Below are 26,767 nucleotides of genomic sequence, written 5' to 3'. Positions count from 1 at the left end.
GAGAGTGAGCGTGACCTTCACTGTAGGATTTATTACTCCCTAGAAGTGATGTTTTAATTTAAGTGAGCTCTCAAATATTTTGTGAAACATTTTATTGGCACAAAACATATCAAATGAAAAGAGAAAGAACTACATGGATTCAATGTTTACGTGCCTTGGTGAGTAACGGTGCTGGAGTCCTTCCATGCCTTGACTGTTGATGCCTATGTAAAGAATGATATCAATGGCCAACCAGGGCCTTCCTCAGTTTTATTTGACTGTTGTGAGATTTGTATCAAGTGTTTACACTAAAGCCATCACTCTGAAACTTTAAAAGCGTGATAGCACCAAAGGCATTTGTGTTAAAGGTTGGTTTCACGGCTCTAAAGAGCTGTGACTTGCACAACATTTTTACCACTTTTTTTGTAATGTGTGATTGTATTTGAAATTCATACAAAAATGTTTATGCTTTACTGAGGTCATGTACATATTTTTTGTTCTGAGCTTTACTTGTGAGAACCATTTAACACCACAACCTAATTTTTATGCTGATGTTACTGTTGTGCCTCGTCTCTTATAAAAGCTTTCCAGAACATGCAAACTGCTTTTTATACTGTTCAACATACCTTGTGTCAATTGAAGCTTATCCTCAATACTGGCACAACTAAACTAATGGTGTTTTCTAATGCAAGAAATAGACCTCAACCTTTCACCTATTACTACCTGTCAGGGCAAGGAGATTGAGGTTGTAACCTCATAAATATCTTAATGATGGCCTCTCTTTTTTAAAATTGCATATTCAACATCTTACAAAAAAATTAAAGCTGAAATTGGGATTTTATTTTAGGAATAAGGCCTGGCTTTTGAAGCCAGGAGGCTAGTATCAGTTACATTTATGCCTTTACTAGACTGTGGGGATATTTTATATATGAATGCTTCCGCTCAGTGTTTGAGATCATTTGACACTCTTTACCATGGCACTTTGAGATTTATTTTAAACTGCAAAACTCTTACGCACCACTGTACTTTGTATACCAGGGTTGGCTGGCCTTCTCTAGTCACTCGTAGGCTCAGTCACTGGTATACTTTTATTTACAAAGCCATTTTATTTGGGCATTTTTATTGTTCAGAAATGTGGTGGGTACTCTCTTTGTTCGCTGGACTTTATCCTGCTAACTGTTCCAAACGTCCGAACTGAATTTGGTAAAAGGGTTTTTATGTACTCTGCTCCGTCGTCTTGGAACACCTTACAAAATACTTTTAAACTGGAAGAACTTCTCCCGATTGGTGTTTTTAAATCACAGATGAAGGATTTTGAGGCTGATTCCCTGACCTGTCAGTCTTTTTAATTTGCTGTTTTATACTCTTGTGAAGTCCATGGTTTTTACTAGATTACTTGTCTGTCTGTAATTTTTTTGTAATGAGTCGGTGCTGCCTATCTTGGCCAGGGTGCTCTTGAAAAAGAGATTTTAATCTCAATGAGCCCTTCCTGGTTAAATAAATAAAAATGTAAAAAAACATTCTTTAGTCTTTCGGTTGAGGAAACAAAAGTCCCAGCTTCAGAATAAGAGTATACTGCTTCTGGGTAAATGTCTAGCTGGAATGTGACCTAATTCATGCTATCATTTGGTTCATCCCAGTAATCTGAAACACCTCCCTCTTTTATTCTTTAATTGCAAATCCCTATGTAGTCTCCTGACATTCCGTCTTTAGAACAGCTTTCTGGCCTTCAGCATTTCGAAGGGGAGGGAGTGAGCTCAGTTTCACGAACAGTTGAGGCTATCAAACAGGCTCTTCACGTGCTGCAGTTGCTCCTTCAATTCCACAGGTGCGCCGTTCTGATCCAGCTTCAGTTTAATCTGCCAGGGAAACACCACACACATCCAATTTTTGTTTACAAGTGGGCAAAAAAAAACGCCAGCTCGTGGCCATAAACTTCAGACCTCAGTCAGTAGCAATATGCCACAATGGGGGAATTATCATTCCACACTAAGTCTTGGCATGAGCTTTAACTAAATATTTGGCACAGGTATGGCCAGCTGCCATTGTAGAGCTCAAAACAGTCAACATAGATCATTACAAAATGAAGACCTGAAAACAGCCTGACCACCACCCCACAGAGAAGTGGTATAGGCTGTGTTTTATCCTCTGCCTTGCCACTGCAGTTCTCATTTCCCAAGATCTCGGCTTTGTGCCAGTCAGCTTTACAGTTACACAATGACCATGTCAAGTTGGCCAGCTTTTTCAAGATGTTTAGTTCTGGTTGAAGTGATTAGACCGTGCAGGGGAACTGTGAAGGTTGTGGGAAAAATCATGAATGCATATTAAGGGGAGATTATGTGGGTGGTGAGACTACTAAAGTGGAGGGCGAAAAAGACGGACAGACACTTTACCTCATCAAAGTACCGCTGCATGTATTTGTAGAGCTCACAGAGGGCAGCAGATTCATTGAATTCGTTTTCATGTTTCTAATGAAACAGAAATATAAATGTAATGTCCGTAAAGCACAATATCAAAATGATGATTTATTTGAAAAATTAACAACTAGAGGGGAGGTACCTTTGACTCCTCATGCAGGAACTCCTTGAACTCAGAGCTGTTGATTGGTGGCTGGTCCCTGACCTGCTTGTAGTAGGCCCTCACTTCCTGCTTGTACTGGGAGATATCTTTGGCATAGAGCAGTTTATTGGTTGGGTCATGCTGGAACAGAGAGAGGGTAGAAGAGTCATGTCAAATCTAGGTGATGTATTGTCAGTGCCAGGTATTCTAAGAGGCCTGCAAGTTATGAGACAGAGTCTGTGGCTTGGATTTTGTTTTACATCTATGTGCTCGATTCAATCAGATTTGCGCTAGCCGACAGTGTAGGAGGTGGAACAGTGGAAGAGCTGTCAAATCCATAAGCGGCTACCGGCATTATACCGATCGCTGCTAGTGCTGACCGTTTAACTGACATTTATTTTTCTTTTTTTTAAACTAATGGATCGACGCTGGATCAATTCATTTGAATTCCATTTCGTTCGTTTTTTTTTCTGTGAGCTCAATGCGCCGTGTTGGGAGTTGTAGTTTCCAACAAGCCAATATTCTACATAGGTTACCACAAAAAAACATGGTAATTAACTAGAATGACCATAATCCACTGTGCTCCTACTTGGCCTGTCTATGTAGGACAGACACAGAAAGGGAGAGAAGAGACAAGCAATGTTGCCTAAAATTCTTTGGGTCACTGAGCAAATTTTAGGTCTTGTGAGTGGAAACTTGAAAGTTGTGAGAATTATTTCAATAGGCTATTTGAGCATTGTAGACCTACCAACAAAACCAATGGAGCAAATCCCATAACATGTTAACATGGAAATAGCTTTTGATTTCTATGATACAGCCTAATATGTGGTGTTCAATTCAGGCCTACATTGCATTAGACTTAAAAATATATTTTACATTATGAAGGGCTTGACATTAATTATTTTTTAGTCTGTAACACTATGGGCCAAATAGGTGACTGTAAATTGTATTGTATGATGCAATAAACCCCTTTACAAAACAACATGTATTATTACCAATTCACAGAGAATTCGATCATGTAGACTTCTCCTCTGACTACTGGCTTATTTGCATATTCAAGCCTGTGTCAAAATACAACACTGGCCCTTTAATTAAAACATAAGCTTTTTACCAACTTGCTTTATAAAGACAGCTTGAAATGTAACCCACACGTTTGTGCTCTTGTAGGAAGAAGTTCTACAATCTATAACTGGGCTAGTAACTCGCTAACTAGCAAAGAATATCAACAAATGTTCACATGAGCGGCTCTGAACTGATCTGAAAAGCGCATTCATTCACTAGCGGGTGATTGAAAGACCCCTAGCGGGCAACCCACCAATATAATTTTACTCCGTTGCGCTCTGCCTACAACAAAATCACAGCCTCAATCTTGCAAAGTTAGATTTGTTTTGTTTCATTGTAAAGGGGCTGATATAATGTTGATTCAATCACAGAAAAAAACGTTGATCTATATAGCGCAAACTAATGGGGTGAACTCAGTGAAGTTCAATCTCTTGCGTCTCCGCTCGGCCTGACATTTCTATGAGGCAGTCCTGGAGGATGTGCGGGCCTAGCTCGTGCAGTTTAGAGGGAACATTGGAGACAAGACGCTCGAGGTATCGCTACTTGAAAATGCATGATCTAAGTGATTGATAGTAGGTATTCAGCAGTCATAAAAGTATGCCTTTATTTACTTTGAAGAACGACGTGTAGGCAGCAGCTCTATAGAGATGAGATGATGACTTGGAATGAAATAATAAAGACATCAAATAAAACAAATGTATTAAACTACTGAAATATTTTATTAATGTGAATAAATTATGGTTCAAAATTATAAGCAGTAATGGGCAGTCACTGTAATCATGGATATTTGATTAATTGTTTTATTCTGTGTTACAGCATTCCCATAGTGCATTTCATGTTTTTTTATTTTTATATTTGAAATCGAAAACTGATAATCGAACTGAAACTACCTCAAAAAGCACGAATCCCTCATCACTATTGGCTTTGACTCACTAACCAGCAGAGTCCTCAGTAGGCAACCATGCCCAGGAGCTGGCACCTAGGTTCAAACCTACAATCCTGTCCTTATGGGGCGAGATTCTTGCACCAGAGCCACAAACTCAACATGTTTCTCTTTGCTTATTTGACTTTGACAGTTGCAGACACATACAATAAACCTCTTTGCTGCAAGGCAGGGATTTAACCATTGGAATTGTGGAAACGTACACAAAAGCACAATAAATTAACTTTGAACCTAAAACATCTCAGGTCCAAAGCAGGAATTGAACCACCAACTCTTTTTCCATATTTGACATTGAGATTAGCAGAAACTCACACAGAAGCACAAGAGATGAGGTGTGTTAGTCATTATATTCTGCGATGTCTCGGTCATGTCCCCACCTTGCCTAACTGTTTCTCAGCCAGGGAGAAGGAGTCCATGAAGGCCTGGGCAATGACGGACAGACAGCCGTCCAGAGGCGGGGTCTTCTCCATGTCGAACACAAACTGGGGGTTCTTCAGGATGTTCACCCAGAACCGCAGGGGCAGGCTGGGAAGGAGCAGGACAGGAACAGTCAAACATTCTATCACTATCCCAATACAGTGAGTAGTGGATTGAGTATTGAATGAATAGATACAACCAAGAAATAAAGATGGATTTTACTATAAACATACTCAAACAGGTGTACCACCAGGGTCATATTCATTAGGCACCAAATGGGAGAAAACACTGAAAAATGGAGGGACTACTTGAACTTGTCCAATAAAAGGCTCATATTCGTTTTCCATTGCAAAATGTTTTGCTATGGTGTGACCTAATGAATATGACCCAGATGAACACATACCTGTTGGTTTTCCAGATGTGTAGTACATCTGGATCGTTGATCCTCTTGCTCTCTCCCTGGGCGTCCAGGAAGTCAAAGAAGTACTTGATGGCAGGCGGGGCTTTGAGGTTAGCGGTTCCCCAGATGGTTCTGAACAGGTTTTCCACAAACGAATGCACAGCGACCTGAGAGAGGAGGAAGTGAGAATTGGAGGTGCACCTCTGGATGTATTTCAAGGCCTAACTTCAAACTCAGTGCCTCTTTTGATTTTCCCTTTTTCATGGGAACTGCTCCAAAACCGTCATAAAAAGGCCATACTACGGTTTGCAACTGGGGACAAATATCGTACTTTTTGGAGAAATGTCCTCTGGTCTGATGAAAAAAAATAGAAGTGTTTGGCCATAATGACCATCGTTATTTTTGGAGGAAAAAGGGGGAGGCTTGCAAGCCGAAGAACACCATCCCAACCATGAAGCACGGGGGTGGCAGCATCATGTTGTGGGGGTGCCTAGCTGCAGGAGGGACTGGTGCACTACACAAAATAGCTGGCATCATGAGGAAGGAAAAATATGTGGATATGTTGAAGCAACATCTCAAGACATCAGTCAGGAAGTTAAAGCTTGATCGCAAATGGGTCTTCCAAATGGACAATGACCCCAAGCATACCTCCAAAGTTGTGGCAAAATGGCTTAAGGACAATACAGTCAAGATATTGGAGTGGCCATCACAAAGCCCTGACCTAAATCCTATAGAAAATGTGTGGGCAAAACTGAAAAAGCGTGTGCGAGCAAGCAAGGAGACCTACAAACCTGACTCAGTTACACAAGCTCTGTCAGGAGGAATGGGCCAAAATTCACCCAACTTATTGTGGGAAGCTTGTGGAAGGCTACTTGAAACATTTTACCCAAGTTAAACAATTTAAAGGCAATGCTACCGAATACTAATTGAGTGTATGTAAACTTCTGACCCACTGGGAATGTGATGAAAGAAATAAAAGCTGAAATAAATAATTTTCTATTATTCTGGCATTTCACATTCTTAAAATAAAGTGTTGATCCTAACTGACCTAAAACAGGGAATTTTTACTAGGATTAAATGTCAGGAATTGTGAAAAACTGAGTTGAAATGTATTTGGCTAAGGTGTATGTAAACTTCCGACTTCAACCAGATTTGTCGCAAAGTGAATACGGGACCAGGAAGTATGGCCTCAGTGAGGATGCTGACTAAGGAAATGAACAAATAGCTGTTTAAAGCACTGCAGATATAATTGCCTGATGGAAAAGTATTTTCTCATATGATCCTTATTTAGTATTTGTCAAGAGCTACAGTTTTTATCCCCTATTGTAAATGTCTTTCAAACTTCCCTTACACTGAAACCACACTGACAGCTCCAAGCAAGCCACTTTAGTACCTATCCACTTTTTTTTAAAGCAACGTTCATAAGGGAAATGAGACAAGGGAAGGGAACTGTTAGATAGTCACTATGTATGCTGGATCACACGTAACTGAAGAGTCTAGACTTTTCCATCTTTCAGTTAACCATTTATCAGAGCACAGTGGCAGGTTGAAAGGGGTTGGTTAACAGTGAGTTCCTCTTGCCTTGGTGGACAGCAGCTTGGTGAGGTACACTTCCTTCAGTTTCAGCTTCTTCCTCTCTGGGTTCTTCTTTTGGTCCTGGTCAATGTCAGGATCAATCTGGGGTCAAAGAGCACTGTTAATCAATCAGATCAAATGCATATCAGGGATATTCAATTCAGAGGTCATGTTGCCACTTACCAGATGGAAGTACTTAGTGGAGTAGTTCTGATCGTCTGTGACAAATACACAACAACAGGTCACCACGGATGACTAAATAGCAGACAATTGTGCTAAATAGCTTCCTGGTTTCTGTTAGTGTTTTAAATAAGCTGACACGGTTAAGTGGTTTTGCATCTCACATGTGTTTCACACCTGCCATAAAACAATTTTAGAAAGAGGGGGAGTGTAAATGTGGAGCAACACGTCTATTTTCAACTCAACTTTGCTGAGGTATGTTTGTTTTGTTGAATGTTGTTTTTTATGATTGTGTTTTGTATTATTTGTGTGCTTCTCTGTGTATTTGTTATGCGCCCATGCTGCCTTGATTGAGTAATTGTTTGTCACGCAGGGCTCCCTTGTCAAGAGACCTTTGTCTCAATGGGACTCCACCCGGCCAAAATAAAAAGTTTCAATAAACAAATCCAATAAATAAAAGATGGACTTTGACAAAACCAATCGCAAAAATTACTTTGTGCCCACGTGTGTGATAGTGTGATGAGCATTAACTATGAGCATGCGCTTGTGTGTGTGTGTGAATACTGTTGGTGTGTACTGTGTACAGTGTAGTCATTCACAAAAAAAGGTCCTTTATGTTATAGCTAGAAGTTTTGATTGCATGGCAATCTCTGTTGACACCCTTACCTTTCAGGCTGCTCTGAGGACTCAGACTGGGATGGGTCTTAGAGAGCACTTTGATGGACGCTCCATCCGGTACCTGTAGACACACACTGAGTTGGAAGGTCGATAAATGCTGAGTTACCAGCTTCTCAACCATCTGGTAGACCTAAGACACAGTGGTGTCCTACAGAGAGGCTAATAACGTGTGCGTGAGTTCTAATCTAATTGTGGTCTGGTTTGGCATTGTGACACAGGAAGCTCAGTCCTACCAGCCAGGCTGCCTTGAATGGAGCTAATACTGCTTTTTAGTAGCCTTGAAAACCAGGCTGCAGAATGAGAGCAGCAGAGGAGTACACTGTACTCAGTACTCTGATTCAATGTAAATGATGTTCTAGTCTAGTAAGACCCTCTACTTATTATGTGCTTATAAGATACCTGACAAATTTGTGGATGTGGTTTGGTGACGTTAAGCAACAATTTGACAACTCAATGCATCTAGTTCTCACAACTACTCAGGACTAGATTTTTTTGTACATTTTTTAAAAACCTTTATTTAACCTAGGCAAGTCAGTTAAGAACAAATTCTTATTTTCAATGACGACCTAGGAACAGTGGGTTAACTGCCTGTTCGGGGGCAGAACGACAGATTTGTACCTTGTCAGCTCGGGGATTCGAACTTGCAACCTTTCGGTTACTAGTCCAACACTAGATTAAATCCAGATCGCGGAAGATCCGCCTTTAAGCGCGATTGAAATGGAAAGGTATTTTCCGTTGGAGCCGACATATGCAGGGTTTACAGTGAATGCAGTCTCCGCAAACACAGGAACATTGCCTTAAAAATTTCAATTGCGCTCTAGAGCAGCTCTTCAGCGGTACTGATGGAATTAGCCATTGAGTAGTACGACAGCTGCAAGGGATTGGACCTTTCATCTGCATTTTTGAAGTTTAGGCCTTCAACTACATGCTATTTCTTTTTATTTGAATCTGTCTTAGATGGTGATTTGAGATAAAGAGAGAAATATTGAACGTGAGATTAGGCTTATTTCCTGCATCAGGAAGCTTGGTAGTGTTCTCTAACCTTGTAATGCTTGAGTGTGTTGAGCATGGTCACCTCTCCTAGAACCCCTGAGCTGGCATCCACCTCCTTCAGTGGGACAAACCTTCCATCCTTCTCATACTCTGCAGAGTTCAAGAAACAGAGAGAAGTCATTATAATGAACATTTGAAAGCCATCCCTTTGAAAGAATGTATGATCGATCAAGATGTTTCATTTGAGGTACGCATGCTTTTAGAGCCATAATTCAGTCATCACTCTTGCATTCTCTCCTAATGTCTTGGACACGTGAGGTACTACAACTGACCGATGTGTATCTGTCGGAGAGGGGTGTTGTAGGGGAAGCCAAACTTGGTCTTGAAGGCCAGGAGGATCTTCTCCTTGACCTGCTCCACCGTGTCACAGTCCAGAGCACTGACCTCCAGAGGCTCACTGACCTCTCCGTCTGTTCCCACAGCAAACAGCACTTGCAGCCTCTGGGGGGGGGGGGGGGGGGGGGGGGGGGGGGGGGGGGGGGGTCAACAGACACACATACATCATGATATAGGCTATTTACATGAGGTTTGGGTTAGAAAATTAAACGTGAGATGAGATCTATTCATCAGTGTCGCTAACCACTGAAGCTAACCTTCATTCCCACTATCTTTCTGCTTGGGTCAGGGAAACCACACAGTTAGCTAAAGCTTGATAAAGCCTCATGTCTGTGTATATCACTTGATGGACTTCATACAATAAAACCTATACACTACAGGGATAGAATAGAGAGACTGAGGATATCTTGTGTGGTGTCATCTCCTGTGATAATCTTATATCTAATTTCTCTGTTATAAGAAACCACTGAGCAACTGTCTCAGCAGGATTACCATATGGCTCAACCTGTGCTTATAAAGACTAGAGTCTGGGTCCATTTAGGCTCTGATCCATTTACTTCTAGACTCGTTTCTTAATTTAAAAAGGTTCATCTTTTGCTTCTGAGAGACTGAAACGGAGAAAATCTATAGCTTTTCCTGTCAACATTGCATGAGCGGCTGTCCCCATCTACAAACCACAGACCAAGAATAAAGTAAAAAGATAAATGTACACATATGGGCCTCGAGAATAGGCTGAATACAAACAGATAACTATGAAGACGTGTTTTTGTTGAGGATCTTTGTGAGGGTAACATCACTTTCAACCCATCTACTTTTGCCCCAACATACTGAGATATCTTTTCTAACAGACTAGCTCCTCTAACCACAACTCTTCTGGTAACAAACAAAACATAAAGGAGGAACTGCCAACTACCTCGCTCACCACGCCCTAGATCCAGGAAGGTGTGTGTGTGGCAGTGTGCTGTGTATGTGTCAGTGTGATGTGTATGTGTGGCACTGTGATGTGTGTGTGGCAGCTTGACGTGCATGTGTGTGGCAATGTGTGTGTATGTGTGTATGTGTGTCTGTGTGTGTGTGTTTGTGTACACACCATTGGGCTGAAGTCCTGAGCCTGCCACAGTAACCAGTCTTCATTAAGTGTGTAGAGAGCCTTTTCTGTGACTGAGTCCACTGGGCCTTTAGACATCTGCTGGGTCAGAGCACAAACCAGCAGGAAAAGAGGCTGGCCCACACTCTCCTGTTGGGACACACAGACAGACTGACCCTGAGGAAGCCGTAGAGACAGATGCACTGACCCTGAGGAAGCTGTAGAGACAGACAGATTGACCCTGAGGAAGCCGTAGAGACAGACGGACTGACCCTGAGGAAGTCGTAGAGACAGGCAGACTGACCCTAAGGAAGCCGTAGAGACAGATGCACTGACCCTGAGGAAGCTGTAGACACAGACAGATTGACCCTGAGGAAGCCGTAGAGACAGACAGACTGACCCTGAGGAAGCCGTAGAGACAGATGGACATCCAGTTGGTGAGCAGCTTCTCTACGATGGACTCGGTACGTCGCAGCATGAGTTTGGGCTGGGAGTTACTGGGCTGCTCCATCAGAGCCCTGAGTAGTTCCTCCATCACCTGGGTCAGGTAGGGCAGGTCACCATGGAGGGACACGGTCAGCAGGGAGGCCACCGCACACCTTGTAGGACACAACAAACATCAGACTTATGACATCTCTATTATCTGCTATACACACCAACCTGCTCATCCATAATGACTTAAACAACACCTAAATAATTTCCCCTGTACTATAAACAGTACCATAACCTTATCTGTCGTATATCCTATACCCAAACCAGCTAAGTGACACTTGGCCTAAATTGTGTCCTGTCCTGTCCTCACTGTCCTGTCCTCAAATTCAACATCTACTCACAGACTCCAACCTTGACTTTCTCTGCCTCTCAGAAACTCTCCATGTGCTGCTTTGATTGTGCCTGGCTACAATGTTTTCAGGAGAGACAGGATTGAAGGAAGAGGAGGGGGTGTGATGATTTACATTAAAGAACATATCCGATGTAAACAAATTGAGTGGTCATGTGATAATGAACTAGAATGTATCGGCCTGAACGTTACACTGTCTCCCCAAATGTCTTTTACCCTCATTGGAATGTATAGGCCACCTTCCACCAAAAGTGTGTTTTTTGATCAGTTTAATACCATGCTTAGGGAATGTGATTTTGGGAAAGAGGTCATCTTAATGGGAGATTTTAACATTAATTATGAAGACAAGTGTTGTAGGAAAACCCTCAAACAGATCACTAATACCTTTGACCTTACACAGCTAGTTAAAGGGCCAACCAGGGTAACTTGTTGCTCTAAAACACAGATTGATTTGGTGTTCAGTAATAAACCAGAGAGAGTGACTAAATCATTCAGTATGGTTACTGGGCTATCTGATCATAATCTGACACTTATAGCCAGAAAGCTGTCTAAGAGCAGGTTTAACCTCTCTACTGTTAGAAAGCCGGATCAACTCAGAATACCTAAGAGTGAATTAAACTATTTTGAAAAAGCAATTAAGGGAATAAACTGGAATGATCTCTTGTCCTATACAGACGTGGAAGCTGATAGTCAGGTTTTTCTATCCACAATCCAGACTACAATAAATGGTTTCCTAAAGAAAATAAAATCCAAACCTGGCCAAAACAGCACTCTTCCTTGGCTAAATGGAGAAATCTGGAAACTGATGAAAGAACGAGATTATGCTCTAAAAATAGCCCTAAAATCTAAATTAGAGCATGACAGACGTAGGTTTACCATGTTGAGAAATAAGGTGATGAAAGAAATCAGACAGGCCAAGGCAAACTTCTTTATTAACATAATTGGTGAAGCAAAGGGAAATTCTAAATTGATCCGGTAGAATCTAAAAAAGTTAACAGGGAAAGACCATAGTAACACTGCAAAAAGACTAGAAATCATGGTGAATAACAATCTAACACAGGATGCAGGTGAAATAGCAATAGCCTTCAATTCCTACTTTATTGACTCTGTCAGGGTACTGACACAGAACCCCTCCACTTGTTTCTTGGGCTCAGTCCTAGTGAATGACACTCAACCTGTCTTCATCATAAGGGAGGTTTCTGAGTCAAAGGTGAACAAGGTGATTAGCTCACTAAAGAACTCTAAAGCCAAAGATATGTTTGGGATGGACTCCACCTTTCTTAAAAACTACAAAGTGTCACTCATTGGCCCCATTACTAAGGTCACCAACACATCTATTGGTCTCGGTGTGTTTCCAAGGGTATGGAAGTCGGCCATAATAACGGCCATCTTTAAATCAGGCGACCCTGCTGACGTGAGTAACTACAGGCCCATTAGTATACTACCTGTGGTGTCAAAGGTTGTTGAAAAGTGTGTAGCAGAACAACTGATTGCCCACCTCAACAACAGCCCCTTCACATTACACTCCATGCAGTTTGGCTTCAGAGCGAAACACTCCACAGAAACGGCCAACTGCTTTCTTCTGGAAAATGTGAAGTCCAAGATGGACAAAGGGTGTGCTGTTGGGGCTTTCTGGACCTAAGGAAGGCTTTTGATACTGTTAACCATGAGATTCTCATCACAAAATTGTCCAAGTTCAACTTTTCCCCTGATGCCTTGAGATGGATGAAATCATACCTTGAAGGCAGAACTCAGTGTGTCAGAGTGAGCAATGAGCTGTCGCCCACTCGTAGCTATGATGTGGGCGTGCCCCAAGGGTCTATACTGGGGCCCCTCCTGTTCAGCCTGTACATTAATGATCTGCCTTCTGTCTGTACTGGGTCTGAAGTTCAAATGTATGCAGATGATACAGTGATATATGTGCATGCAAAGAGCAAACAACAAGCTGCACAAGAACTCACTACTGTAATGGTCCAGGTTACAAAGTGGCTCAGTGACTCGTGTTTGCATCTCAATGTGAAAAAAACTGTTTGCATGTTCTTCACAAAGAGGGCAACAGATGCTACTGAGCCAGATGTCTATGTGTCAGGGGAGAAGCTCCAGGTGGTATCCGATTTTAAGTACCTTGGCATTATACTTGATTCCAACCTCTCTTTTAAAAAGCATGTGAAAAAGGTAATTCAAATAACCAAATTCAACCTATCAAATTTCCGATTTATACGAAATTGTTTGACTACAGAGGTAGCAAAACTGTACTTCAAATCTATGATACTCCCCCACTTAACATACTGCTTGACTAGTTGGGCCCAAGCTTGCTGTACAACATTAAAACCTATTCAGTCTGTCTACAAACAGGCTCTCAAAGTGCTTGATAGGAAGCCCAATAGCCATCATCATTGTCACATCCTTAGAAAGCATGAGCTCTTGAATTGGGAAAATCTTGTGCAATACACCGACGCATGTCTTGTATTCAAGATCCTTAATGGCCTGGCTCCCCCTCCACTCAATATTTTTGTTAAACAGAAAACCCAGACATATGGCAGCAGATCCACAAGGTCTGCCATGAGAGGTGACTGTATAGTTCCCCTAAGGAAAAGCACCTTTAGTAAATCTGCATTCTCTGTGAGAGCTTCCCATGTCTGGAATACACTGCCATCAGACACACATAACTGCACCACATATCACACTTTCACAAAATGCTTGAAGACATGGCTAAAGGTCAATCAGATTTGTGAACATGGTCCCTAGCTGTGTGTTGCCGCTTTCCATGTTGTCTGTTGTCTGTAGCTTGTGAGGTGTGGAAACACTTTGTTGCTTTTATGAATTTTGTCTTGCTGCTTTTTGTTTTATGTTGCTCTGTCTGTATGCTACGTCTTGCTTGTCCTATGTTGCTCTGTCTGTATGCTATGTCTTGCTTGTCCTATGTTGCTCTGTCTGTATGCTATGTCTTGCTTGTCCTATGTTGCTCTGTCTGTATGCTATGTCTTGCTTGTCCTATGTTGCTATGTCTTGCTTGTTCTATGCTGCTATTGTCTATATTGTAATTGTTTTTAATAACCTGCCCAGGGACTGCGGTTGAAAATTAGCCGGCTGGCTAAAACCGGCACTTTTACTGAAACGTTGATTAATGTGCACTGTCCCTGTAAAAATAAATAAATAAACTAAACTAAACTAAACTGACTCACTTCTCCTTGACGTTGAAATTCTTCTGCTCCTCCAGAGCGTGGACGAAGGAGGTGAGGAACACCTGATCCTGGATCAGTCTGGACAGGGCCTGGCAGCTCTCGTCTGGCTGCCCCTTCACCGCGTCCTGACCACAGGACAGATGTTAGCTACTTATGGAAATCTATTACATCCTCCGTTTCCCTTCCAGACATTCATAAAGTCATGGTATGGCAATCAGACGAGCAGATTTCACATACGGTTCAAATCAAATCTCACCTGGCCAATGTCTTTGATACAGGAGGTCATCACAGGTCCACCCTAATAGAAACAATAGGACAAACTAAACTATGAACATAAAAACACAACCTATCTGTCCATTTAATACAACATGTCTTATCTTAAAGCAGACTGTATTAGGTATACTGCATTGACTCTGTTCTGTGTTCTGCTCCTACGTACGTCAGGGAAGAAGATCCTGGAAGCAAAGTGCTTGTAGTCCAAGAAAGGGATGGCTCCAACGTTCTCAATTAAATCACACTTTTCTGTCTGCATATCCACAAATCCTAGAGGACAGAAGGGTAAGTAAGGGCGTTTGTTTTTGGTGCAACTGTAACTATGTGTGAATTGGGTGGTAGTCATGGGCCTTTACTCTGTTAAATCCATTTTATGATGCCAATTTGGTGCATCAGTGAGTATGAGTGTGTGTGTGTGTGTGCCTGTCTGTGTGTGATTTAAGAATATAAATCAAGGTTGGTGTGTCCACGATGACTGACCTTGTCTGATGTCATTTCTGATGTCACACTCCAGAAGTTCCAGCTGCTTGTCCATTTGTGCTGCCATTTTCCTCTGTTTAATGTAGGAATACCACACCGCACCTGGTCAGGACAGGACAAGAGCTTTATTTTCACACGCACGCATGCACACACACACACACACAAAACCATACCTTAACCTATGGGCCCTATTCAACCAAAACAGGTCTTTTTTTGTTGTTGTTTAGTTTATTAATTCGACCATTTAAAAAAACAAGCACACATAAAACTTGAAAAAGCCATACATGCACATGAAAAAAATCATTGAGGATAACACACAATAAAGTCTGGGACTTATTTCCATTGTGGTCCTCTTGAGACAAGATGGCTAGACAACATCGAACCCAGTATGGCAGCGAAATAAAATGTAAAAAACAGAGAAGAAGAACATCTCATTATTCCAGTTGCATCATAGGGGTGATTCATATGGGCACAGAAGACAAACATATTTTAACTTTATTTTTAAAGCTGCCTAGAGAGGACATTGTTTTTATGGGCAGGGGCAACTCATTCCGTTCTGAGGCTCCAGTATACAAGATAGTACCTTTCCCAGCATTACTCCTGAACCTGTATAGGCACACATCAGCAACACCTGATCTGGTGCTGTGATTGTGTGCATCCCTAACACGAGGAAAGTAATCACTTCTGGGCGCAGTTTCAGAACCCAGAACCAAATCTTGCGTGCCAGCTACTTGATTGGACATTTACAGTCTGTCATGAGACACTAAGTCAAAACAAAGTTGATGAAGTTGAATACTTACCCACAATGACCACAATGATGATGGGTATAAGCACAAGGATGAGTAGCAGTGAAGGTGCAGCTTGTTTTGGTAAAAGGGTTTTCGTGAAGTTTCCAACTCTTATCTGAAAAACAAACACATCATAATGCATGTTGACTGTAAAATACTATTTCTGAGGACAGTTCTGATTCGGAGTTTCCAAGAGCAACTAACAACCTTTTTGGATTTATCTGAATAAGAGGTTTACCCTCACTGACTTGATGTTAAAGTTGGGAGTGTTCTTTATATCACAGATGACAGAGTCAGTCTCGTTGCTCGTCTCGATGGTGTCCATGACACACTCTACATCCTGGTTCTCCTCCTGAACACCAAACACTAAGATCTCTTCTGTGGCGATGTTCAACTTGTCAGCCCTTTTCTGAAATAAAAAAAAAGAATGGAATGTGTATATGAGAGAGAGAGGGAGAGAGAGAGAGAGAGAGAGAGAGAGAGAGAGAGAGAGAGAGAGAGAGAGAGAGAGAGAGAGAGAGAGAGAGAGAGAGAGAGAGAGAGAGAGAATTAGGCTGATATCCACTAATTATCAAAATCCAGAAAAGAGCCATTCAATTCTACAACCACCTAAAAGGAAGCGATTCCCAAACCTTCCACAACAAAGCCATCACCTACAGAGAGATGAACCTGGAGAAGAGTGCCCTAAGCAAGCTGGTCCTGGGGCTCTGTTCACCAACACAAACACACCCCACAGAGCCCCAGGACAGCAGCACAATTAGACCCAATCAATGAGAAAACTAAAATATAATTACTTGACACGTTGGAAAGATTTAACAAAAAACAGAGCAAACTAGAATGCTATTTGGCCCTAAACAGAGAGTACACAGTGGCAGAATACCTGACCACTGTGACTGACCCAAACTTAAGGAAAGCTTTGACTATGTACAGACTCAGTGAGCATAGCCTTGCTATTGAGAAAGGCCGCCGTAGGCAGACATGGCTTTCAAGAGAAGACAGGCTATGTGCACACTGCCCACAAAATGAGGTGGAAACTGAGCTGCACTTCCTAACCTCCTGTCCAATGTATGACCATATTAGAGACACATATTTCCCTCAGATTACACAGATCCACAAAGAATTCGAAAACAAATCCAATTTTGATCAACTCCCATATCCACTGGGTGAAATTCCACAGTGTGCCATCACAGCAGCAAGATTTGTGACCTGTTGCCACAAGTAAAGGGCAACCAGTGAAGAACAAACACCATTGTAAATACAACCCATATCTATGCTTATTTATTTTCCCTTGTGCACCCTTAACCATTTGTACATCGTTGCAACACTGTATATATATGTAATATGACATTTGTAATGTCTTTATTGTTTTGAAGCTTCTGTATGTGTAATGTTTACTGTTCATTTTTATTGTTTATTTCACTTTTGTATATTATCTACTTCACTTGCTTTGGCAATGTTAACATATGTTTCCCATGCCAATAAAGCCCCTTGAATTGAATTAAATTGAGAGAGAGCTTTTAAGTACATATGTGTGTGTATGGGTGCATGAATGCGTGCACATGTGTGTATACCTCAATGGTGACACGCAGGTCGTTTCCTGTCTTGATTGCAGTATAGCTGGTGAATTCTGGGTCCGGATGGTAGGTGAGCTGTGATGAGCAGGCCAGTGTCTGATTGGCCACTCTCAGAGACACAGTGGAGGTGACTGGCTGGTTAATGTGTTCAAAGGGAAGTGTGTGGTACCACAGAGTCTAAAAACACCAACAACAGGAATTAGAATACCTCAGATATTGATCCCCCCATGACTGATTTCTGTGTTGTGTGAAGGTGAAAGTTTGGTGAGGTGTGGCAGTGTGCATGTTCATATTAGGTTACTGACTGGTTACGTGAGAGTGGTGCTTAGTCAAGAAATCAATTAAAATCAGTGTGTTAAGATGTCTACCCCAGAGCTGTATTTGGTTTGGATGGTCTGAGGGGCGTGGTCATGAACAACCCCCTCCACAAACGCCAGCTGGGACCCTTGGACCTTGATCTTCCTCCTCCCACTGCAGGACACATACGAAATCAACCAATCAGAGGGTTGTTGGTCACACCTAGCGTGCTGATGTGAATTGTAGTCATGTCTAAACCACATTATTTGAATAAGCCAGAGGAAGAAAAACAAGTTGTAACACACAAAAAAACATTTCACAGAATAAATAAAGTATGACATGGTCCATAAAAACTAGCTAGCCAAGCATGAAGAATTAGAGAGCTACCAAAAGCAAAAAGGGAAGCCAGTGCTGAGCAGCTGAGAGAAAGAGGTGATTGAAACATAACACTGTTGTATGAAGCAACTTCTGGGAAGCTGCCCACTTTCTTTCCCCATCAGACAACATAATGGCCAGTAGCCATATATGGAAAAGAGTTACAGGCATGCTTCTTAACCTCTGTATAGCTTGTGTGTGTGTGTGTATATAAACATTTGGATCATAGGTGCGTACCTACGTATGTGTGTGTGCGCACACGCGTACCTATGTGTATGTGTGTGTGTGTGTGTGTTTTTACCTAGCCCAGGTAGTGCTTGGTATTAGCCCAGTGCAGGACGGTGAGGACCCATAGATGACAGTGGCCTTGCCCAGACAGCGACGGTCTGGCAGCACGGCACACACAATGACAGAACCTTTGTCGCCAATGGGGATGTGGAACGTCAGACTGGACCCAGTGTTGTTCCACACAGGAGACCTGACCAGGTGATACACACACTACACATGTTACAGATCCCCCCGGTACTGATGCTCATTCTGTTCACCAGTTCCGGAGGACTACGTCACTGGCTTTCTAGGCTTCACTGAACGGGATTCATTATCATCAACCCCGGACTGTCTTGTCTGATTACACACACCTGGTTCCTATTTCCCCTGATTAGTATATGTGCCCTCTGTTCCCTCTGTCGGTTATTGTTCCCATGTCCGTTGGTGGTGTGAGTACCTATGTGTTGGTGCAGCTGTTATGCTGTGTGTTATATATATACAGTGCCTTGCGAAAGTATTCGGCCCCCTTGAACTTTGCGACCTTTTGCCACATTTCAGGCTTCAAACATAAAGATATAAAACTGTATTTTTTTGTGAAGAATCAACAACAAGTGGGACACAATCATGAAGTGGAACAACATTTATTGGATATTTCAAACTTTTTAAACAAATCAAAAACTGAAAAATTGGGCGTGCAAAATTATTCAGCCCCCTTAAGTTAATACTTTGTAGCGCCACCTTTTGCTGCGATTACAGCTGTAAGTCGCTTGGGGTATGTCTCTATCAGTTTTGCACATCGAGAGACTGACATTTTTTCCCATTCCTCCTTGCAAAACAGCTCGAGCTCAGTGAGGTTGGATGGAGAGCATTTGTGAACAGCAGTTTTCAGTTCTTTCCACAGATTCTCGATTGGATTCAGGTCTGGACTTTGACTTGGCCATTCTAACACCTGGATATGTTTATTTTTGAACCATTCCATTGTAGATTTTGCTTTATGTTTTGGATCATTGTCTTGTTGGAAGACAAATCTCCGTCCCAGTCTCAGGTCTTTTGCAGACTCCATCAGGTTTTCTTCCAGAATGGTCCTGTATTTGGCTCCATCCATCTTCCCATCAATTTTAACCATCTTCCCTGTCCCTGTTGAAGAAAAGCAGGCCCAAACCATGATGCTGCCACCACCATGTTTGACAGTGGGGATGGTGTGTTCAGCTGTGTTGCTTTTACGCCAAACATAACGTTTTGCATTGTTGCCAAAAAGTTCAATTTTGGTTTCATCTGACCAGAGCACCTTCTTCCACATGTTTGGTGTGTCTCCCAGGTGGCTTGTGGCAAACTTTAAACAACACTTTTTATGGATATCTTTAAGAAATGGCTTTCTTCTTGCCACTCTTCCATAAAGGCCAGATTTGTGCAATATACGATACCATTTCAATATTATCGCTTGCACAGTGCTTCTTGGGATGTTTAAAGCTTGGGAAATCTTTTTGTATCGAAATCCGGCTTTAAACTTCTTCACAACAGTATCTCGGACCTGCCTGGTGTGTTCCTTGTTCTTCATGATGCTCTCTGCGCTTTTAACGGACCTCTGAGACTATCACAGTGCAGGTGCATTTATACGGAGACTTGATTACACACAGGTGGATTGTATTTATCATCATTAGTCATTTAGGTCAACATTGGATCATTCAGAGGTCCTCACTGAACTTCTGGAGAGAGTTTGCTGCACTGAAAGTAAAGGGGCTGAATAATTTTGCACGCCCAATTTTTCAGTTTTTGATTTGTTAAAAAAGTTTGAAATATCCAATAAATGTCGTTCCACTTCATGATTGTGTCCCACTTGTTGTTGATTCTTCACAAAAAAATACAGTTTTATATCTTTATGTTTGAAGCCTGAAATGTGGCAAAAGGTCGCAAAGTTCAAGGGGGCCGAATACTTTCGCAAGGCACTGTATATATATATATATATATATTGTGTATTACGGGTATCGTCCCGTGTCGTTCAACGAGGTTAACCCTCGCTCTTTTGTTTGGGTACAGCCCAGTGTTTTTGTATACGTGTTTGTTTTGGGTGTATTAAAAACCCCTATTGTGTATTGCTGCACCTGTCTCCAAAATCCGATATACAGTGACACAGTGATAAAGCCTTGGGCTTTCATGAACGAAGTGAGCAGCAGTGAAAAAAAATCTAAATCGTTGTTTAAAAGCATTGATTACACTTTTTACATTTTTAATTATCTCAAAAAAAATGATGTCTGCATAAATTAGTAAAACAAATCATATTCCTCCGACTGTCCACTTTGACTCACTCCTTGAGACTGCAGTCCATGTGCCCTTGGATGCGAACCCTGGTCACGTGATGGAGGTTCTTCCCAGTCATCAGGGCGTGGTTTCTGCCATGGAAGGACAGAACACTGGGCACTATGGAGACGATCACTGGCTCCTGACAAACACACACAGACAGACAATATTTCTGATGAAGACAAGTGAAACTAAATATGTGTTTATGGCTGTAGGATTGTTCTTTAGTTTTGGTAAATAATGATGAGTGACAAAGTTAGAGGCATAAATATCCTACCCCCCGAAAAATGCTAACCTTCCCTTTTATTGTGATGATGGAAGGTTAGCATGTCTTGGGTGTATGATATTTGTGCATCTGTAACTTTCTCACTCATCATTATTCACGATTCATTCAGGACTATCAGTAATCATAGTAGCATCCACATGAATGTAGAAGCATTTAGAAACATTATATTATTTAAAATAAAAGTGATTACGCAATACATTATTTACCATTCATTTCTATTGGGCAAATGTTTTATCTGAAACATAACCAAAACAAACAGCAAATGCATCCAAGCTTGATGTAATCATTGTGTGCTCTCTCTCTCTCTCTCTCAAATACTAAACTTTTGACTACTTTAATACACATAAGTATATTTGTCCCAATAGTTTTTGGTGGGGACCATGTGTAACAGTTTAGTTTCCTTCCCTCTCCTCGCCCCTACCTGGGCTTGAACCAGGGACCTTCTGCACACATCAACAACTGACACCCACGATTGAAAAGCTATTAGCGCGCACCCCGCTAACTAGCAAGCCATTTCACAGTTACATGTGTACAAAAAGTGCTGTAATTTCTAGTTGGTTCACCCGATATGGATGAAAGCACCCTCAAATTAAAGATGACATTCTGCACTTTAACTTCGTAATCATTGTATCACTTGTATTACTTTGGAGTGCTGACCCACTCCAAAGTGCAGAGCCAAAACAACAAAAAATGTGTAACTGTTCCAATACTTGGAGCTCACTGTATGTAATTATGATGGATGGTTTGAAATCTACTACTGCCCTGGGGCACAGTCATGTGATCCATGATCCCCCACTGTAAGAGGTATGACGACTTGACTCAGAGACAAAGGCTCTATTCACAAACATCTTCTTACCTATTTATAACCTTTTTGATCCATACCATTCTGGTGGAGATAAAATCTCTATTCTATGAGTGATCTAAATGTAGGATGCCCAGATCTATGAATATTGCTCTGTACAACTGAATATAGTATCTTGGCATTGGTAGACATCCATTTGAGTGTCTTCATTTTGTCCTCAATCTTAGCTTTCGAGAGAGAGAGAGCACGAGAGAGAGCGAGAGCGAGAGAGAGTGGTTTGATAAGGCCAAAGGAACATTGACACTTTAACCAACACCAAACACACACAGCTATATTCAGCACATCTGATTAAATTCTTCACATTTCATTCAGACTGGGAGGAGCATGATAACAAAGTGAGCTCATTAAAACATCTCAAACGCAGACACTATACTGTATCTTTCAATGTTATTCGATTTCAGACGTCAACATTGTTTACTTGTTGAAATAAGTTACTGTATGTATGTACAGTAAGTAGCTTACGACACACGTGTGAACAAAATTGTAATTTTTTTGGTAGTGGTGACCATATACAAGAAAGCTTTGTCCTTGTCACATTTCACAAAACACATGTCCATAGCTATTTGATAGGTACTGAAATGACTGTGCGCGCAAAGTCACCGTGAAAATCCCAGACCACTTCAAGTCCACTCTGTTTCACATGCAGACACAGATGCGTATACACACGCACACACACACAAGCACAGATACAACCTTAGTTCCCTGTTCTGAGATCAAACTTCTCTATAAGGGACAGAAGATCCACTGAGAGATGCTGATGAAGTGATCGGTAGGATGGACTTACAGAGTAGTTCATTCCTGACTGGCTGGGTCTGCACATGTCCTGGGGAAGGAAGTGAGAGAGGGTTGATGAACAAGATACAGGAACACACATGGGTGAAGAAGTTGTGAGATGAACCACCCCAAAGAAGAAGAGGTGTATGTGTGTATGTGTGTGTGTGTGTGAGTGAGTGAGTGAGTGAGTGAGTGAGTGAGTGAGATACCTGTATGGGGTTTAGGTTGGCAGACCTGGTTGTCCAGGAGCAGACATCATTACTCCAGCTACATCCAGCTGACATGCACTGAGAACACCTGAGAGACACAGAGACAGGAATAAGAATACTACACTGAGTTTAATCATAAACATGTGTACCATCTGCTACTCATGCAAAATGTGTACTAACAAATCTATAACATACAGAAAGGCAAGTGCCCAACATAATTTAAAAGATGTCATTATAGTAAATATTGAAGTAGGTCTAAACAAGTAGGTTGAAACATAGCCATATCAAGGTGCTGAGGCGTAGCATGACAGATCTGGGATTTCTGACTGACAGGGCAGAGGTAGGTGGTCCAGAGATGTTTGAACAGTTAGTGAGCATCAGATTCTCAGTAAGGTTCTGTTTCCCCACTCGTATCTCCACTGTGACATTCAGACCTATGTGGAAGAACACAGGGAAACAATCTCTAAGCAAGATGCTCCATTTTGTCATTGAGAAATCTACAGGAGAGTTAGAAGGTGAAAGGTCACCTTCAGCAGGAAGCTGGTCGCCGGAGAACAGGCAGGAGCATTGAGGCAACGCTGGAGCGGGGTTTGTCCTGTCACACAGATGATCATTTCTTGTGAGGAAGATACAGGCGGAGGTGAGACTTCCTGTCCCATGCACATTCAGGTGGACCTTGACAGTGAGTGTGATCTTCTCTCCACTGCTGCTCTTCTCCACCTGGTAAGAGACCATGTCCTGTTGTTGGGAGTCCTCAGAGATGGAGATCCAGGCTGAAGGCTGAAGGCAGTCATCCTGAAACGAACATCTAGAACACATCACATAAAGGGGTGAGGATGAGCAGGTTTAGGGTGACACAGATAAACAGGACAAAGAAGTATATTTACAGGAAGTTTCATCTATAGAGGCAAGTTTATTCTAAGAAGCTGTGGGTGATACAGGAAATAACATTTGTTCTACCGCTCTGAAAAGAAATGTATTCAAGATCATATGGTATGAAAAACCATGGGCCGAGAAATGTCAATAACAAAGACAACTGTCTCATTTAATTACATTGAAATGACTGCCACGGTTAATCTTCATGACAAGAATGAAAAATTGCATTTTAGAAAAGAAAAGGTGATATAATAAAGAAATCTCGTCTATAGTGTAAGTTATAGAAGTGTGTAGTTGTGGTTCTTGTGGCTGACCTTGACTTGTTGTTCTCAGGCTCACACCAGCCACAGAAGGGGTCCTGAGCAGACCAACAGTCCTTCAGACTCTTGTGTTCACTGCACTGAGCCACAGGCACACGCATAATCTACAACAAACACACAATATTATGTCCTGGGTCCTATTTCAGAATGGTTGTACTGTATAGTATGTATATCTGTGCACAGTGGAACTTACCTGGTTCCTCAGTGCCATGTACACATGTTTGTGGTCCACTGGATCCAGGTGCATCTTGGGAAACACACGGCGGTCGTCATCTGACTTGTAGAGCACTCTAGCACAGGCAGATTTATAGGCCTTGTCTACAGCAAGCTGACATGGGACAGAGAGAGACACTTCAATAATATCTGTCTGTTGAGGTGACATATCCCACTAACAAACAACAATACATAACATGGCCCTAGGAAATCACCAATACTGCAGTTGTAAATGTCAGTTGACTGTACACATTTCTCTCTGTCAACAAGAGTATGGATTTGATGATGATGATACATGATAGGATAACAATCATTGATGTGTAGTGGTGACCAAACCCCTGTCTGGTTTGTTAGTGTACTGCATGGCTGTCATATTTCTGTTAGAAACATGCAGAGGATTTGTCTGGATTATTAAAGCTTTCCAGGGACAACACTGCATGAAGGAGACTATTGTCTCTAGTAGAGTATTGTGGGGTTTCTCCAGGCTAATTTAGTCCTCGAATTCTCTCATGTGAGCCACGTTTGGTAGAAAACGCTGTAATTCTGTTGTATGAGTATATGTGTGTTCAAGGGAGAAATAATGACACGAGAGGGGTGTTACGAGGCCAGTGTGTGTGTGTGTGTGTGTGTGTGTGTGTGTGTGTGTGTTAAGAGTTCTCATAACTGTGTTCCTCAGACCTTGATGAGTTGTCCGTCTCCTGTCCCAATGAAGAACACCAGCCAGGAGTTGTGTCTCACTGCCAACACTGATGTCATGGAGCTGTATCTAAACACCACTGCCTCTGGATGCAGGTCCGGTGCGTTACCTTGCGGCGGTGCCTGGAACAGCATACATATCCGTGTTACAGACAATCTCAACACATTTGCTAAGAAATTAGGCTAACGATAATGATAGTGACTTTGCTATGGTGTTGGTTATAAACCACACAAATAATCATCATCATCTCACCAACCTTTGCACAGGCTTGATAGCAGAAGTCTGGGTCTTTGTCTTTGAGTTGAGGCCCTGTAGAGCTGATGTTATAGATGGCCAGCACGGTGTTGATGGGGTCGCTTGTGTTACCAGCCGTGAACACACCTGCCCAGAGCACCTGCCCATGGAGCCCACCAGAACCTTGAATCACAGAGGAAGACAGGAGCTCCCGGCGCTCCATGTTTCCACAACATTTGAGTGTTGCACCTTTGAGGGACATCAAAGTATTTGTTTTACTGTTCTCGCTCTTGAACCAAATAAGTCGAACTTGACGCTCTTTGGGAACGTTCGAGAACACGTAGATGTGTGAATTACTCTGAAAGCCGTCCACAAACTGAAACTTCTCCTTTTGTTTGGCGTCAATATACGGAGTCGAGCTCTCATCTGAATTCGAAAAGATTCCCCCATTCTGTCCGTCTAGTGTATTCCGTAGGTCAAGAAACTGATCTAAATTGGAACACGCTTTACGCACACGGCTCTGCAACCTTCCAGACATAATGTAGGAGTTCGTCCCGACATCAACAATAAAGCCAATGGTTGAATCTCCAGGGTCCAATGAACCCACTTCAATATCCTCCGAATACACAGATTTTGAGATTTCGTTGAGATCCAGTATTTCACAGTAGCCGCATTTTGTGGTTCCACATGTGATCAAGGTCTTGTTTTTGATGAATGGCAGTAAAATGTTTACCTTAAATGGATACGTTTCGTCGGAAGGAGGTACTTCTTGGTTAGGATAAACTACATTCGGATTATCCCTCTTTATAACTTTGGTAAAATCATGGTTCAGCTGGAAGAGTCGGTCATCCGTAACGACGTATACCGAGCTGTCACCAATGGCAAAGTCGCGGACGTCGCCATCGAATGTGTGATTCTCCTGGCCCCGACTCCAGTCCACGCAGGCGAGGAGAACTCCCCAGAAAACAACCCTCATCTCGTAAATCATGTAGTCAGTCAAGCCTGAGAGGAGAGTGCATGGTAAACTCCGTTCTGCGCCTCTGATGCCACTGTCATACTGTGCCGAAGGCCAACAGGAGGATTGCGTAAAAGCGCACAGTGGATAGATGCTGCAACTATGTGTTAACTTTAGGTCATTAAATATAGTTCCGGCGGTTATGTTCTGAGACTCAGACTTCCGTGTTTAAGTCTCTACTGTGATGTCGTAATGAACGCTAGTTCCATACATTTCAATCTCAGCAGAGGTTGTATCAGTAACATCGTTGTTAGAGTGTTTCCAAAACGTCTCCAAACGCGCATTGGTGGTAATGCCTATATAGCCTATTCAAATGCCAGTGCCAACATCTCCATCAGATGATTATTGAGATTTAAACACTTTGATTCATTAATAAAATACGTAACCAAGTGAATGCCTCACACATTACTTTTGATGTCATCATGGGCTATCCCAAGGGGGCCATTTTTGTTCGGTCCTACACTGCATTCTGGTGGTGAAAGTGTTACATGACTAGACAAAATACTACCCCAAAGACTGGCATGCAGTGGTGTAAAGTACTTAAGTGAAAATACAACTGAAGTCGTTTTTTGGGGTATCTGTACTTTATTTATATTTTACAACTTTTACTCAACTACATTCCTAAAGAAAATAC

General features: G+C 42.0%; 1 protein-coding gene across 1 annotated transcript; it reads right to left on the bottom strand.

Moving 5' to 3' along the window:
• Positions 1 to 75: 75 nt before the first annotated feature.
• On the bottom strand, positions 76 to 26,247 carry LOC139392721 (plexin-C1-like). Its single transcript, XM_071140921.1, has 30 exons — positions 25,141 to 26,247; positions 24,866 to 25,006; positions 24,168 to 24,302; positions 23,969 to 24,078; positions 23,306 to 23,586; positions 23,110 to 23,212; positions 22,779 to 22,866; positions 22,580 to 22,618; positions 20,656 to 20,789; positions 18,384 to 18,560; positions 17,779 to 17,881; positions 17,408 to 17,587; positions 16,075 to 16,245; positions 15,849 to 15,951; positions 15,049 to 15,150; positions 14,735 to 14,838; positions 14,552 to 14,593; positions 14,296 to 14,420; positions 10,670 to 10,868; positions 10,273 to 10,419; positions 9,119 to 9,287; positions 8,836 to 8,936; positions 7,782 to 7,854; positions 7,119 to 7,153; positions 6,942 to 7,037; positions 5,364 to 5,527; positions 4,921 to 5,068; positions 2,539 to 2,679; positions 2,373 to 2,447; positions 76 to 1,838 (listed from the first exon to the last, which is right to left on the bottom strand). Exons 1-30 carry the CDS (start codon positions 26,104 to 26,106, stop codon positions 1,743 to 1,745), a joined length of 4,548 nt encoding a protein of 1,515 aa, XP_070997022.1. The 5' UTR covers positions 26,107 to 26,247; the 3' UTR covers positions 76 to 1,742.
• Between the last annotated feature and the right edge of the window lie 520 nt (positions 26,248 to 26,767).

Source organism: Oncorhynchus clarkii, chromosome 33 (assembly GCF_045791955.1).
Source record: "Oncorhynchus clarkii lewisi isolate Uvic-CL-2024 chromosome 33, UVic_Ocla_1.0, whole genome shotgun sequence".
Taxonomy (NCBI): Eukaryota; Metazoa; Chordata; class Actinopteri; order Salmoniformes; family Salmonidae; genus Oncorhynchus; species Oncorhynchus clarkii.
This window is presented reverse-complemented; position numbering and strand designations above follow the sequence as displayed.

Bases quoted from the DNA above. Each gene is read 5' to 3' on its own strand.
- LOC139392721 (XM_071140921.1), bottom strand. From the start codon at position 26,106: ATGATTTACGAGATGAGGGTTGTTTTCTGGGGAGTTCTCCTCGCCTGC. The intron at 23,587-23,968 runs GTCAGCCACAAG...GATGTGTTCTAG, and splicing joins CCTGAGAACAACAAGTCAAG to ATGTTCGTTTCAGGATGACT. The intron at 14,594-14,734 runs GTACGTAGGAGC...TGTTTCTATTAG, and splicing joins CCAGGATCTTCTTCCCTGAC to GGTGGACCTGTGATGACCTC.